Source organism: Periplaneta americana, chromosome 11, assembly GCF_040183065.1.
Source record: "Periplaneta americana isolate PAMFEO1 chromosome 11, P.americana_PAMFEO1_priV1, whole genome shotgun sequence".
In the NCBI taxonomy this organism is placed as follows: domain Eukaryota; kingdom Metazoa; phylum Arthropoda; class Insecta; order Blattodea; family Blattidae; genus Periplaneta; species Periplaneta americana.
The window spans coordinates 36,701,415-36,718,024 of NC_091127.1; the positions used below are offsets into that span (position 1 = coordinate 36,701,415).

A 16,610-nucleotide genomic window follows, 5' to 3' on the forward strand; every position below is an offset into this window, starting at 1 on the left:
TCATGAATATCTGTTAGAAAATAGAGAAGCTATAAATTTTGTCTAAATCGCCCTCTATAAAGGTGTAGTTCATCTTATGTAAACATAATTAGAGTTTGCACACACACAAATATACTACCTACAAGTACAAAGTTTCATAAAAATCTGTACAAAAACCACTCTCTATAAAGGGATAGTTCCTCTTAGATAAAAATAATAAAAATTTGCACACGAAAAATGTATGCTATCTGTAACTCCTGTCCAAAGTTTCATAAAATCTGTTGGACAGGAGAGAAGTTATTAATTTTGTCCAGCTAGAGTAGCGTTTTTAACACACTGTGCGTTGTTATGAAACAGATTCCAATGATTTTATAAGGTCGTATTAACTTTAAAAGCTCGATCCCGAAAAATCCCAAGAAATCACATATATTTTGTCTTGGAGCCACAGAATAGGACTTCATTTTTACAGTATTTTTTTTAAGTTCGCTAATAGAAATCCGGTAATTTCATCACTATAGAATTTTGTTATTGTAGGTTTAATTTGTAATTTAGTAAATACAAAAATATTCTTTGTTCTTAACTTCTATGATAAAATGTCTAGCTTTCATTAATCAGGTATTCTTGTCGTACTTTAATTTTTATTGTAATTGTAATTGTAAATTTAATATTAATTGTAATCTTATTGTTCATGTTATAGTTGTAATCCCCTGGTAGAGGGGCAGAGAAGGCCTGACGGCCTTATCTCTACCAGGTTAAATAAATAAATCTAATCTAAATCTAATCTAATCTAGAAACATAATGCTGTCAAATCAGATTTATACTTCCATGTATTTAATCACATAGAATGTTTTGGCTTTCACATTCTAAACTTGTAAAAATTATGGATATACTGTATATCGGTGGTGTTTGGGTAAGGGGAGATAAGTCATATACATGAGTTTTGAAATAAATAAAAAATTAAACTTCAAACCCTCATTGGCAATCATTTTCTATACAAGTAAAACGCATCAAATGCTAGTATTATTTTGTTTCTTGTTTACATGCTTGTAGAATTTAACTTGCGTATTGACCTGGAAAACAAAACTCCATTTGCACAAAAAATGACTTGGCCCCATTTACCCGAACACAAACGATATTCACTTTCATTCGCTACTGCAATATACCTTTCACTTAATCACTTACTGTGCATGCTTTAACTAAATAGAAGTTCTACTAGACACAGTCCAAGTAACCGTAATCAACAACGTCTTGAATCGCTTCAAGAATTCTTTTACGACATGCAGGTGTCTTTGTAAGGTAAGGAAGTTGTAAAGATTTTGGTATTTTGTCAGTTTGAACATAATCAAATGCCATATCATTATCACTTCCTTCACATTCATTAAGAGCATGTGGTAAATTAAACAACACACTTCCTACAAAATGGGCGCCACTATTCTTCAACTGCTGCTCCACAGCCCAGAAAGGAAAAAGTTTATCTGGATCGCAACCAAACTCTCTCACTGTATCACTGACACTATCATGGTAACAACGGAGAAGATCTTGGCGATGAGCATCCCGAGTTGATTTATCTGTCGATACGAAGAGCAGTCTCCCAACATCCGTCCCTGGAGAAGTGTAGCGAGCTTGCTGGAAGTCGAGGAAACACATTTCGTCTGGACTTTTATTGACAGTTGGTGAAGAATATTGAAACATGAAGTTACTGACCCACATGTCTCCGTGAGTGATGACATTGTAAGGTTCATTGTTGGGATCTCCATATGATATTGCAGTTATTCGATCAACAACACCTTCACTGAACCTTTGAAGTTTTATCACATATGGACTGTCTTCAGAGAAACGTTCCTTAGCTTCCTTAATACCATCTTCAAATGCATACAACACGATATTGCGAGATATTTTATCCAAAATAGGTTTGGAAAACGCAGTTTCATTTAGACACAGACGCACTTCGTGAAATCCCTCAGGATCAAGTGTTTTCATAGCTAGAGATAAACCATGAAAACGACCAAGTTTCCTCAATACCAGAAACAGTTCAGGTAGTCCTAATATTTCCAAGCGATTTAACACAACGAATCCCTTTGAAGTCATGTCTTCTAATATAATAACATCATTTTCTCCATCTGTTTCAGCTCTGTAGCAGTTAGGAACAGTGAGGAATGGCCGCTGTACATGCGGTAGCTTCTCCTTTTGAAATTTCTGAAATGCCGTGACAACTCTATTATAGAACATGACTTCGTTTCTGAAGAATATCTCACTGACCATTTGTTTGCGTCTTGTCAAATCAAGTGGAAGACATTTTATAAATAAGTTGACCGATTTCGTCGGACCTTCAGCCTTGACTTTAAACACAGATGAAACCCAAAGTGATGCAAGGATTCGAGTTACTGTTACCTTCACTGCCTCAGAATCCATCCCCTTTTCGTGCAACACTGATTTGAGTACATTTCGTAAGTACTCAGTTGGAAGTTCGTCGCAACTATCGTCGTCGAGCATTTTGACGTGACTACACTCCCGTGTTTAAAAATGAGAGTCCTTTTCGTGTCGATACTATCTTTATCTACTGGACTGTAATGGAAACACTAAGGTCAACTAGTACATGACATATCTATATTCGTTCTCGTTACAGTTGTAGGTTAATGATAACTCCCTACTTTCGTTAACATGTTCTAATATTGGAGACCTTCAAGGTTCTAAAACGTGAGTAATGCAGCTTCAATTTACGCCAGACTCGGTGAAATTGTTGAAGCCTTCTTTTAATATAGGCTATTTATATAAACATACACTGCCTTAATTTATTTATTTAAGTATATAATTTTATGACCGTATTCTTTCTCTTTAATTGGTGCATGTAATGACTTTTATGTGATCATTTAATAGTGGCACAAGCATTTCATTTAATGTCACAGTTACAGATGTCATTCACCGTCGAAATTGAGGGTGGGTGAGAAATGGTCGACGAATATTCTATCTGTGGGTATTCTTTTACGTGCAGTGAATCTACAACATGAGGCCCACAGCTTTACAGGACACGGAAATTAATCAGATTACCGGTAAGTATTATTTATCATCCTATTACTCTATCACCTTCAACTACATTTGATTCAGCAATCTTTTGTTTCAACCGCCAGCATGATAATGTATGTATTCATGGACACTGCAAATGGGTAAATACCCTGTGACAATGATAACTAATTACACTCAATAATGGCAATTAATAATAAATACAATAATAAATTAATAATAATAATAATAATAATAATAGTATAATAAAATTAACAATGAACATCCTAAATTAAATAAAGCACGATCATTTAAAATAACATTTAAAGTAAATCTAATTTGTATCTCAACCCTAAGTTCGAACTAAAACCCACGAGTATGATATGAGCCGTTCAGAGCAAAAATAGTGTAAGTCAAAGTTTGGTAATGCGGTTTAAAGTAAAAATTCTGTAAAATACAGCGCAAAGTAGCAATTAATATGTCCTTCTTGCTATCCACTGACTACTAATAGTTTATTTATTTATTTTATTGGGTTATTTTACGACGCTCTATCAACATCTCAGGTTATTTAGCGTCTGTATGAAATGAAGGTGATAATGCCGGTGAAATGAGTCCGGGGTCCAGCACCGAAAGTTACCCAGCATTTGCTCGTATTGGGTTGAGGGAAAACTCCGGAAAAAACCTCAACCAGGTAACTTGCCCCAACCGGGATTCGAACCCGGGCCACCTGGTTTCGCGGCCAGACGCGCTGACCGTTACTCCACAGGTGTGGACAATATAGTTTAAATAAATTGAATATTAATTGCTACTTTGCGCTGTATTTTAAGAAATGTTTACTTTAACTCTCATTACCCATTTTTGACGTACACCACTTCTACTCTGAGCGGGTCACATGTTCATACATGCACAAGTACCTTTCAGCACTACACTCATTTCGCTGTCAACTCACTTACTGCACTGGTACTACGACACATTTCACTGATACTATCCTGATTTCACTAAAACTTCAAAAACATTTCAGTGTTCAAATACTTTGCTCTACCACTAGAAACTACAAAACTTCACTGACACAACACACTTCTTCACTGATACAACACTTCAAATAACAAAACATCAGTTACACCATTTAAATAGTGTGCATAATATACTACCGTCTATTAGTAAAATCCTTAAGCCTATTTTATATGGTATATCACTATGATTTCCTAATTCTATAATAAATTTCCAGTTCGGTGCTACAATTACCATAATACTGTTTATAAAATAATTAATATATCTCTAATTTTCATACGTCAGGAATTTGAAGCATATTAAGATCGTTCTTTCGCTCATATTACTGTAGAAATGAACGTACCGGTAATATTGGTTGAAAGGTAAAAACTATTGGTTAATTGAATTGAATGTTAAATGTTATGTTTTATTTAACGACGCTCGCAACTGCAGAGGTTATATCAGCGTCGCCGGATGTGCCGGAATTTTGTCCTGCAGAAGTTCTTTTACATGCCAGTAAATCTACTGACATGAGCCTGTCGCATTTAAACACACTTAAATACCATCGACCTGACCCGGGATCGAACCCGCAACCTTGGGCATAGAAGGCCAGCGCTACACCAACTCGCCAACCAGGTCGACAATTGAATTGAAGTAAATATGAGTTTGATTTTACACTAGGTCTAAGAGATCGTCTGAATTTGACTGTTCAGTGAATCCAAGATAACGGTTCTTGAAGACGAAAATATTGTTAGTACAGTATTATGTACGACATAAATATGAGTTTACTACCTATATGTATAAAAGGTTAAGACAAATGAAGTTGTATGCACAGGAAAACATATGAATAAGTCTATATTCACCATTGCGCAGACCGGGGCTTAAAGGGTGGCATTTTCTGCTCGAAGGACCTGCGAAACATTCGCGAATTTTTTATGAGGAAAAAATACTTAAAAAATCGGTACTTAAAACTTTTATCGTGTAATTCTTTCCGTAAAAAATATCAACAAATCCAAAGCAAACAAAAGAATACTTTTGCTATAACAAAGAACGATTATCAATTATCTGTGAAACGGCGCGCGGTGTCGTGCTCATTCTCAAAGCAACATTAATTAAAACAGTCAGTGATGTTTGTACGGAATTAGGCTAAAAAGTAGTGACAATAACATGTAATATTATAAGAAAATGATTAACATACTGATCGTACACTGAGGGTTTAATATAGTACACTCGAGCAAACAATTGTGAACCAAAACGTCCTTAGTCCTTACTCATTTTTCGAACAGCACGGTGCTCACTTCTGAAATTATTAACGGTTATGTTACTCACTGATTAACTTTATAGGTCTTCACTGTGTTAATATGAGGAAATTATCTGGCTGACTACTTTCGAAGTGATGTTCTTCATTTTCCAAAGCCTAGTGAATGTCCCGCGCTATCTTCTGGTTTCCTGTTGTAGTGGAGTGTGTTCATGATTGTGTCGGAAAGGGTGTGTGTTTTGAAATTATTGAGTTGAAAGTTCAGGATATGCTGGGGGTGTGTTTTTGTATGTTTGCATATTTCATATTGTTTTAGAGTGTCAAGTTTCTGGATGTGTAGAATTTTCATGTCAGTGTCTATGTTGCTGTAGTTGTGATTGGAGTTTGTGATGTGTTCTGCGTAGATTGAATATATTTTTGTGTACACTGGTTATGGTTATGATAGGTATGTTCCTTGTAACGTGTTTGAAATGATATTCCAGTCTGTTCAATACTTGGAATGACGTCTACATTGGACAGACTGGAAAATCATTTCAAACACGTTACAAGGAACATATGACAGCCACAACCAACTACACAAAAATATATTCAACCTAAGCAGAACATATCACAAACTCCAATCGCAACTACAACATAGACACTGACACTCAGAGAGAAATAAAAAATAGGTTGCAACGGCCAAATTACTCTTCAAGGAACGACCACTCATATAAATTGAGGGAAAGAAGACAGAGGACGGACACTGGAAAGTTTTCTTTTCTCAATCGTACTATCAGGGACTGGAATACTTTACCTGTAGACTTACTAAAGGCTTTACCAACAACCAAAAACGTATTTAAAAATAGGCTTAAGGACTTTACTAATAGACGGTAATTATACACAGTATGTAAATGATATTTTGTTATTGAAGTGTTGTATCAGTGAAGAATTATATTGTGTCGGTGAAGTGTGTTGTGTCAGTGAAGTGTGTTGTGTCAGTGAAGTGTGTTGTGTCAGTGAAACGTGTTCCTGTCAGTGGCAGTGCAAAGTATATGAGCAGTGAAATGTTTTTGAAGTGTTAGTGAAATCAGGATAGAATCAGTGCAATATGTCGTAGTTCCAGTGCAGTGAGTGAGTTGACAGCGAAATGAGGGTAATGTGGGAAGGTACTTGTGCAGATATGAACATGTCATACTCGTGAGTTTTAGTTCGAACTTAGATTTAAGATACAAATTAGATTTATTTTAAATGTTATTTTAAGTGATCGTGCTTCATTTAATTTAGGATATTCCCTATTATTATTATTATTATTATTATTATTATTATTATTATTATTATTATTATTATTATTATTATTATTATTATTATACATTATTATTAGTATTAATTATTGGTATTATTATTGACTGTATTTTTAATTAATAAGTTTATTATTGTCATTATTGAGTGTAATTAGCTACCACTGGCACCGGGTATATACCCATTGCAGTGTGAATAAATACATACATGCATGAAAATACTACACATCCTGCCAAAAAAATATGTGTTAAAACTGTATATAGAACAATGAAGACTATGTTGCATTTGTTTGCAGTTGCATACGCGAACTGATGGTAGACTGGTAGGTTGGTCAGTTTGTATGTGATTTAGTGATTGCAGTAGTAAATCATCAAAGAATACGTGACCATAGAGCAGGGCCGAGCATGAGAGCGGCTCCATATAGCAGGCCAGAGCTGCTCTCGCTCCGCAAAGCAAGCCAGAGCAGAACGCTCACGCAGTGGCGGACTCGCATTACAGCTACCTTCCCTGCATTAATATAACAAGAGCCACGGTTGTTCTAGTCATTCAGTCTGTCGGTACATAATAGTTTATAAGGATATTATATCAATCCATTGTACAGTACAGACTTTGTAATACTCTTATTAATTTAATGCAATAAACTTCGCTCTATGCACACACACAAATCATTAGGCTTATTTACATAACCCATACATAGTGCTTTAACAATTATATAGCCTAATGGTAGGCTATTAACAATATAAACATAAAGGATTACAATCAGATATAATGGTAGGGTATTAATAATATAAACATATGTAACAAAGGATTGCAATCAGACATACTGATAGTGTATTAATAATATAAACATATGTAACAAAGGATTACAATCAGACATACTGATAGTGTATTAATAATATAAACATATGTAACAAAGGATTGCAATCAGACATACTGATAGTGTATTAATAATATAAACAAATGTAACAAAGGATTGCAATCAGACATACTGATAGTGTATTAATAATATAAACATATGTAACAAAGGATTACAATCAGACATACTGATAGTGTATTAATAATATAAACATATGTAACAAAGGATTACAATCAGACATACTGATAGTGTATTAATAATATAAACATATGTAACAAAGGATTACAATCAGACATACTGATAGTGTATTAATAATATAAACATATGTAACAAAGGATTACAATCAGACATACTGATAGTGTATTAATAATATAAACATATGTAACAAAGGATTACAATCAGACATACTGATAGTGTATTAATAATATAAACATATGTAACAAAGGATTACAATCAGACATACTAATAGTGTATTAATAATATAAACATATGTAACAAAGGATTACAATCAGACATACTGATAGTGTATTAATAATATAAACATATGTAACAAAGGATTACAATCAGACATACTGATAGTGTATTAATAATATAAACATATGTAACAAAGGATTACAATCAGACATACTGATAGTGTATTAATAATATAAACATATGTAACAAAGGATTACAATCAGACATACTAATAGTGTATTAATAATATAAACATATGTAACAAAGGATTACAATCAGACATACTGATAGTGTATTAATAATATAAACATATGTAACAAAGGATTACAATCAGACATACTGATAGTGTATTAATAATATAAACATATGTAACAAAGGATTACAATCAGACATACTAATAGTGTATTAATAATATAAACATATGTAACAAAGGATTACAATCAGACATACTGATAGTGTATTAATAATATAAACATATGTAACAAAGGATTACAATCAGACATACTGATAGTGTATTAATAATATAAACATATGTAACAAAGGATTACAATCAGACATACTGATAGTGTATTAATAATATAAACATATGTAACAAAGGATTACAATCAGACATACTGATAGTGTATTAATAATATAAACATATGTAACAAAGGATTACAATCAGACATACTGATAGTGTATTAATAATATAAACATATGTAACAAAGGATTACAATCAGACATACTAATAGTGTATTAATAATATAAACATATGTAACAAAGGATTACAATCAGACATACTGATAGTGTATTAATAATATAAACATATGTAACAAAGGATTACAATCAGACATACTGATAGTGTATTAATAATATAAACATATGTAATAAAGGATTACAATCAGACACAATGATGGTGTATTAATAATATAAACATATGTAACAAAGGATTACAATCAGACATACTGATAGTGTATTAATAATATAAACATATGTAACAAAGGATTACAATCAGACATACTGATAGTGTATTAATAATATAAACATATGTAACAAAGGATTACAATCAGACATACTGATAGTGTATTAATAATATAAACATATGTAACAAAGGATTACAATCAGACATACTGATAGTGTATTAATAATATAAACATATGTAACAAAGGATTACAATCAGACATACTGATAGTGTATTAATAATATAAACATATGTAACAAAGGATTACAATCAGACATACTGATAGTGTATTAATAATATAAACATATGTAACAAAGGATTACAATCAGACATACTGATAGTGTATTAATAATATAAACATATGTAACAAAGGATTACAATCAGACATACTGATAGTGTATTAATAATATAAACATATGTAACAAAGGATTACAATCAGACATACTGATAGTGTATTAATAATATAAACATATGTAACAAAGGATTACAATCAGACATACTAATAGTGTATTAATAATATAAACATATGTAACAAAGGATTACAATCAGACATACTGATAGTGTATTAATAATATAAACATATGTAACAAAGGATTACAATCAGACATACTGATAGTGTATTAATAATATAAACATATGTAATAAAGGATTACAATCAGACACAATGATGGTGTATTAATAATATAAACATATGTAACAAAGGATTACAATCAGACATACTGATAGTGTATTAATAATATAAACATATGTAACAAAGGATTGCAATCAGACATACTGATAGTGTATTAATAATATAAACATATGTAACAAAGGATTACAATCAGACATACTGATAGTGTATTAATAATATAAACATATGTAACAAAGGATTACAATCAGACATACTGATAGTGTATTAATAATATAAACATATGTAACAAAGGATTACAATCAGACATACTGATAGTGTATTAATAATATAAACATATGTAACAAAGGATTACAATCAGACATACTGATAGTGTATTAATAATATAAACATATGTAACAAAGGATTACAATCAGACATACTGATAGTGTATTAATAATATAAACATATGTAACAAAGGATTACAATCAGACATACTAATAGTGTATTAATAATATAAACATATGTAACAAAGGATTACAATCAGACATACTGATAGTGTATTAATAATATAAACATATGTAACAAAGGATTACAATCAGACATACTGATAGTGTATTAATAATATAAACATATGTAATAAAGGATTACAATCAGACACAATGATGGTGTATTAATAATATAAACATATGTAACAAAGGATTGCAATCAGACATACTGATAGTGTATTAATAATATAAACATATGTAACAAAGGATTGCAATCAGACATACTGATAGTGTATTAATAATATAAACATATGTAACAAAGGATTACAATCAGAAACAAAAGAAGGAAATTAATAATAAACACTCTTTTACACTTTCTTTTACATGAATAAACTATTGTAACAAAATCGTACTTCTGCTAATCTTAAATAAATAAATAACTGTACTTGTATAATTTAATAGTACATTATGCAACGAGCCTATAATGAAGGTAATTAAGAAGTGAGCATGGATATTTATGAAACGAGCGCAAGCGAGTCTCATAATTTTCATACGAGCTTCTTAATTACCATTGTAGGCGAGTTTCATACGACTTTTTATGCTCGACCATATTTCTAACTTGATATTATTAATTTTTGAGCAATGTCCCGTATGTTGTGAGATGTGCGCAGACGCGAAAGTATTGATTTTTTCCGAGGAACAGATGTGCACATTGACCTTGCTAGGACATAAGAACCTACAGAGATAACATTGAAATAAAATTAGACATTGAAAAACGAGATGACAAATTGAATTTATTTTAATATTATTTACAATTGACGCTAATTATTATAGTAACAGAACATAACCTTCTGCGACAGTATTGGATTTCCAGCCTCCGTGACTTTTCGCTAATTCTCTTTCGATTGCATATCCGAGAATAATCGATACTTGCGGTTTTATAATGGTAGAAAGCTGATCTGTCATTGGCTGAACAGTTGTAACCTGAGTCGTCATTGGCTGAAAGACCTGACCTTTAATGAGTAGGTGTACTTTAATGACATGCATTAAAATAAAATTATATATTACTATATGTATAATAACTAATAACGCAATATAAATATCAAGATACTCTAATGTTTTAGCGGGGGTTCCTCAGGGCTCCATTTTGGGTCCTTTACTGTTTATAGTTATGTTAAATGATGTTGGACAATTTGTAAACTGTAATTCTAAAGTTGTTTTGTATGCAGATGATACAACTTTCCTAAATGTTAATAGGTCACTTGATATTCTTACAGAACAAACAGAAAGCACATTACATCAGTGTAAAGTTTGGTTTCATAAAAATGTTTTTTTTTTATCAATGATGAAAAAACACAAATGCTGACATTTACTAAAAAAGATATTAGTGAGGGTAACCAAGAGGATATTAAACTGTTAGGTTTCCTCATAGATAGACATCTATCTTGGAAATCACATATTAGGTATGTATGCATTAAGTTATCTTCTGTAATCTATTTGTTAAAAAAAATGATGAACATTGTTAGTTTTGAATATGTTCGAAATGCATACTTTGCCTTTTTTCAAAGTGTATTCAGATATGGACTTATTTTGTGGGGAAATTCTAGTGATATTACAGACATTTTATTAATTCAAAAGAAAGTTATTAGAATACTGACAGCTTCAAAAATTAGAACACACTGTAGACCTCTGTTCATACAGATAGGCATTCAGACCGTCATAAATCTGTACATATATGATGTTCTAGTGTTTATGAAAGAACATTTGAAAGATTTTAATATGAGAAGTGAGGTACACAATCATACAACGAGGAATAGGCAATTATTAGATTATCCACTTTGTAGACTTAGTGTGACAAAAAAATACTATAAATTGATTGGAATCAAATTATTTAATAAGCTCCCTATAAACATTCAACTTCTTCCTTTTCAAATTTATAAAACAAAATTGTACAGTTGGTTAATTAAAAACCCACTTTACTCAATAAATGAGTTCTTTGAAATTGACATACATTTTTAAACAATGCAGTTTTAAAAGTTTTAAATGTTATGGTTGTTGTTTCTTAATTTTTTTTTAATAATGAGATTTTAAATGAAACCTAGTGGTAAATCAATTTACATTTAAATTTCAATGTATTAATGAACAGAGCAAATTGCACTACCTTATGTTGCATTTTTTAAGTTTATTATTAGCTTCTGTTTGAAGTATTCTTAATTAGTTATTAAACATATGACAATTAGTACTTGATACTGTCTTTTATCTAGTAAATATAGTACTTTTAACTTTATATTATTTAATTTGATAAATATCTACATTGTTTTTATAATTAAATTTTTATTTTGTATATCTATGAAGTGTATTGCAGTAAGATTGTAACATTTGACAATGTCTATAGTGAACAATAAAGACAATGACAATAATGACAATAAAGATTATTATTATTATTATTATTATTATTGTTATTATTATTATTATTATTATTATTATTATTATTATTATTATAATGTACCTAAGCAACATTTTCTTTAAGTTGTTGTATTAACTTATGGCGTTCATTACCAACATATTTGTCATATTCAGTAGCATGTTGTAAAGAATAATGCCGTTGGATATTGAACTTCTTGATCAGTTGGAATGTTTTATGCCAAATTAAACACTTTGCTAATCCACTGCTCTCTACGAAAAAGAACTCCTCCTCCCATGATACATTAAAAGCATCGGGAGTACCGGCCGCTTTAGTGTATGAGCGGAAGCTCCGTCTTCAAAGTTCGCCATCATACTGGAGAGTCAACCACTGCATCGACACTGAATGACGTACAGTATGCATACGTCACAGCGCTCGGAAAAACGGCTCTTTAAAGCACACAGCGCTCATTTCTCAGAATCACGTAATGTGCCCAGCCCTGCCACAGAGTTAAATTAAGTGGTGCACAATATAAAAAACAAACGTGAGTTCTAACCCCGCTTGGACTAATTATTGTTGTCCGTGTCATCTATTATATCCGTATGATATTATAAGTACTATTATTCACTCATTAAAGCGACTGAAGCACTTTCTTCCCGATAAATTAAAATTAATCCTTGTACAAACACTCGTGATGCCACACTTCGACTACTGCGATGTTATATTAAGTAACCTCAATGCAAATTTGAGCAGCAGGCTACAACGTGTGCATAATGCGTGTGTCCGTTATATTTGTAATATTCGTAAGTATGATCATGTTTCCCCGTCTTTCCAAACTCTGTCTTGGCTAAGGCTAAGCGATCGACGAGCCCTGCATTCTCTTGTTCTCTTATTTCAAATTCTGCACACCGCTACCCCAATCTATTTGGCTTCTCGTTTTCAAAATTTATCCGCATATCATCAGCTAAGTACAAGATCTCATCATAACAATTTACTCATTATACCCTACCACAAGACATCTTTATATTCTTCATCTTATACAGTTTCAGTTGCTAGAAATTGGAACTCGCTTCCGAGTGATGTAAGGGGTTGTTGGACAATAACTTCATTTAGGTCAAAATTACATAAATTCTTACTTAACAGATTAATTGCTGATTAATATTTGTTACTTATAATGAAACTAACATCTGTCCATTCTTATTATCATCATCAATTTCTCTAAATAGATTTACAAAACCTCTAATGGCAATTACATTAATATTCTCATTATAAAAATATATTTTAGATTTATATATATATATTTTTTTTCTCCCTGTAACATAGTTCTAGTAAGCTTATATTAAATTAATTTTCATCATTTTACTAGCTATCCCAAATATTAAATTAATTATAATTGATTGAATTAAATTAGCTCATAAATTAAGTTAGTATTTTACCTTACAGGTTTATCTAAATTTAAATAAATATGTAGTCTACGAATCGTTAAAATTGAATATTGCTGGAGAACCTTTTAAGTGTAGTTTGTAATTTAAATATGTATTGTATTGATTAAGGCTGGTTGAGTGGAAGAGAAGGCCTTACGGCCTTAACTCTGCCAGCGAAAATAAAACATTATTATTATTATTATTATTATTATTATTATTATTATTATTATTATTATTATTATTATGATTTCATTCAACAATAATATAATTTAGTCGATTGAATAATACATTTCAAATTAAACCCTTTCATACTTGTTAATATTTCGCAACATTACACATAATTGCCCAAGTATCGCTTTTATTGGCCTGCCAGCAACACTAGTCTTATTATTCATTCTTACACCTAATTGAGATTTAATTGCAACTCCGGATCAGCAGGTAAACGCGCTACCGCTGAGCTACGCCGCTTCTAATAGAATTAGTCTAGGCCTACACATGCCTTTATATCTTTTGTGAAGAAGCGTTTGGTCAAGGAATGGAATGACTATTGGGTTCGTGGCACAAAAGGAGTCTTAACTAAACAATAACACTTTCCTACGTCTTATGATAGATTAAACTCAAAATTAATGCAACCAAACTTTATGCTAACTCAATTCTTATCAGGACATGGAAAACTTTTAACCTATTTCGAAAGGGAATATATTTGTGCATGTGAGAATTATCTGCAAACAGTCAAGCATTTGTTATTTGAATGTCACAAATTTGAATTACAATGTCTTGAACTAGTTTTTTTTGGATTAGATAGGTGTAACAACAAGTACTCCTCACCATTGCAAATGTTTCGAAACAAATGTTGTTACCAGGATTTTATACAGTATTAATTCACGTTCACAAAAATTTGCAAATCTGAACACATGCTTTCATTTATTTATATAATAAAAATTAGGGATCTATATCATATTGTATATACTCACTGAATTTAATAATTTAAGCATAATATATTATTCAATTCTTTAATTTCATCTCATTTCATATATTCATGTATATAAATTGGACGGTGATTTGCAATCGTGATCCAAGAGCCAAAAACGTGTTTCGAGATATTGGCCATTGAAATAAATCTTTTTCTTTTTAATAAAACGTTTTATGCAAGAAGTATTATAACATTCATACTATTACAAAAAAAATAGCACAAATAATACTAAAAGGCTAACCGATTTTTAATAAGACACCATAGTTGAATTAATATTTCAAACCAAAATAAATAAAATATTAGTTTTATGCAATAAACGAATTTTTGCTTATAAATAGCAGCAAAATTAAGATATCACATTCTTGATTTTTTTTTCGAGTTAAATTAGCCTGCCATCAACAGATTTGTGCAAATATCTCTTTTTTTTTTTTCAAATTGTCGGTTGGTCTATTATTGCTTAACTCCGTCCAATAATAATAATAATAATAATAATAATAATAATAATAATAATAATAATAATAATAATAATAATAATAATAATCCGTGGTGCTACAGCCCTTGAAGGGCCTAGACCGACAAGCCGGCTGCTGCCCTCACGCCCACATGCCGAAGCAGAGGAGGACGATCATCCAACCAGAATGGAGGTATCGTGTGGTTAGCACGATGATCCCCCCAGCCGTTATAGCTGGCATTCGCAACCGGATTTCGCTACCTATCGTAGCTCCCCAAGTGCATCACGATGCTGGGTGGGCACCGGTCCCATACACTGGCCGAAATTTCATGAGGAAATTTCTCCCCCCATGAGGACTCGAACCAGCGCGCATTCCGTAACGCGAGTCCTAGGCAGGGTGCCTTAGACCACGACGCCACGGCGCGGGACGTCCAATTATAATATACTGTATATATTTAATAATAATAATAATAATAATAATAATAATAATAATAATAATAATAATAATAATAATAATAATAATTTATTTTATTTTATCAACCAGATCTACAATTAATACAAAATGCATAAGCTTAATTTACATATTATGTAATACAATCGTCATCATAGTGTATAGACTATATTTAAAAAAACAATTTTCAATTTTAACATAAAATTTAATTTCATTTATTCATTTTATTTCTTTCATCCATGTAATTTGATATGATATATATTTCGTCACAGCATTTCTTACATGTAATGATGGACTTCACATTTTCACGTATACGGTGCAACCATCATCAATCATTACAAATACAGTAGAACCCCTATTATCCGCGGTAATGAAGGGGGTTGACTGAACGGTTAATCGAAAAATCGGATAATCCGTACCATAAAATATTTTTGTAAATTAAGTGAATAACACTGGTTATTTTCTCCGTGGTCTTATGTTTAATACGCTAGGTAGTGAATCAGAAGTTTATTAATTTAAGTTCGGTTGTCAAAAACGTGTTTTTAAGAGGTAAAAGAAACTCCTCTTAATGGCTGTCAGCGGAAAGATAGGAACAGTAAAGGTCTCATGTTGTAGATTTACATACTGTATACCCTTTATCCTTGATTTTTATTAAATCGCTCATAGCTGTAACATCTGTCTCGTATCGTGATGCGAGATGACTCACAATTTCTCTTTCCCCAACCACTTAATTATTTGGATTTTATTCGACACTTAGCACAACACGTTTTTTTTAAACTCATGGAAAACATTTTATATAGAAGTAATAGAGTACGGCAACTCGAACAGTAGACCAAAACTGTGTAGGCCTAAGTGTAAATGTTTGTAATAACACTCTAGAAAAAAATACGTATACTAATGTAGCGTACAACAGTATCAACTCCATACGTTTCTGTAGCGAAAAAAAAAAAAACGAGCGAAAGAAAGATAATCGGATAATCCGCCAATCGGTTAATAGGGTGGCGGATAAACGGGGTTCTACTGTAACACTTTTTACAGTATAGTTTATTAAAATGCAA

General features: G+C 31.5%; 1 protein-coding gene across 1 annotated transcript; it reads right to left on the bottom strand.

Moving 5' to 3' along the window:
- Positions 1–803: 803 nt before the first annotated feature.
- Positions 804–2,450, bottom strand: LOC138708596 (uncharacterized). Its single transcript, XM_069838709.1, has one exon. It carries the CDS (start codon positions 2,389–2,391, stop codon positions 1,192–1,194), a length of 1,200 nt encoding a protein of 399 aa, XP_069694810.1. The 5' UTR covers positions 2,392–2,450; the 3' UTR covers positions 804–1,191.
- Between the last annotated feature and the right edge of the window lie 14,160 nt (positions 2,451–16,610).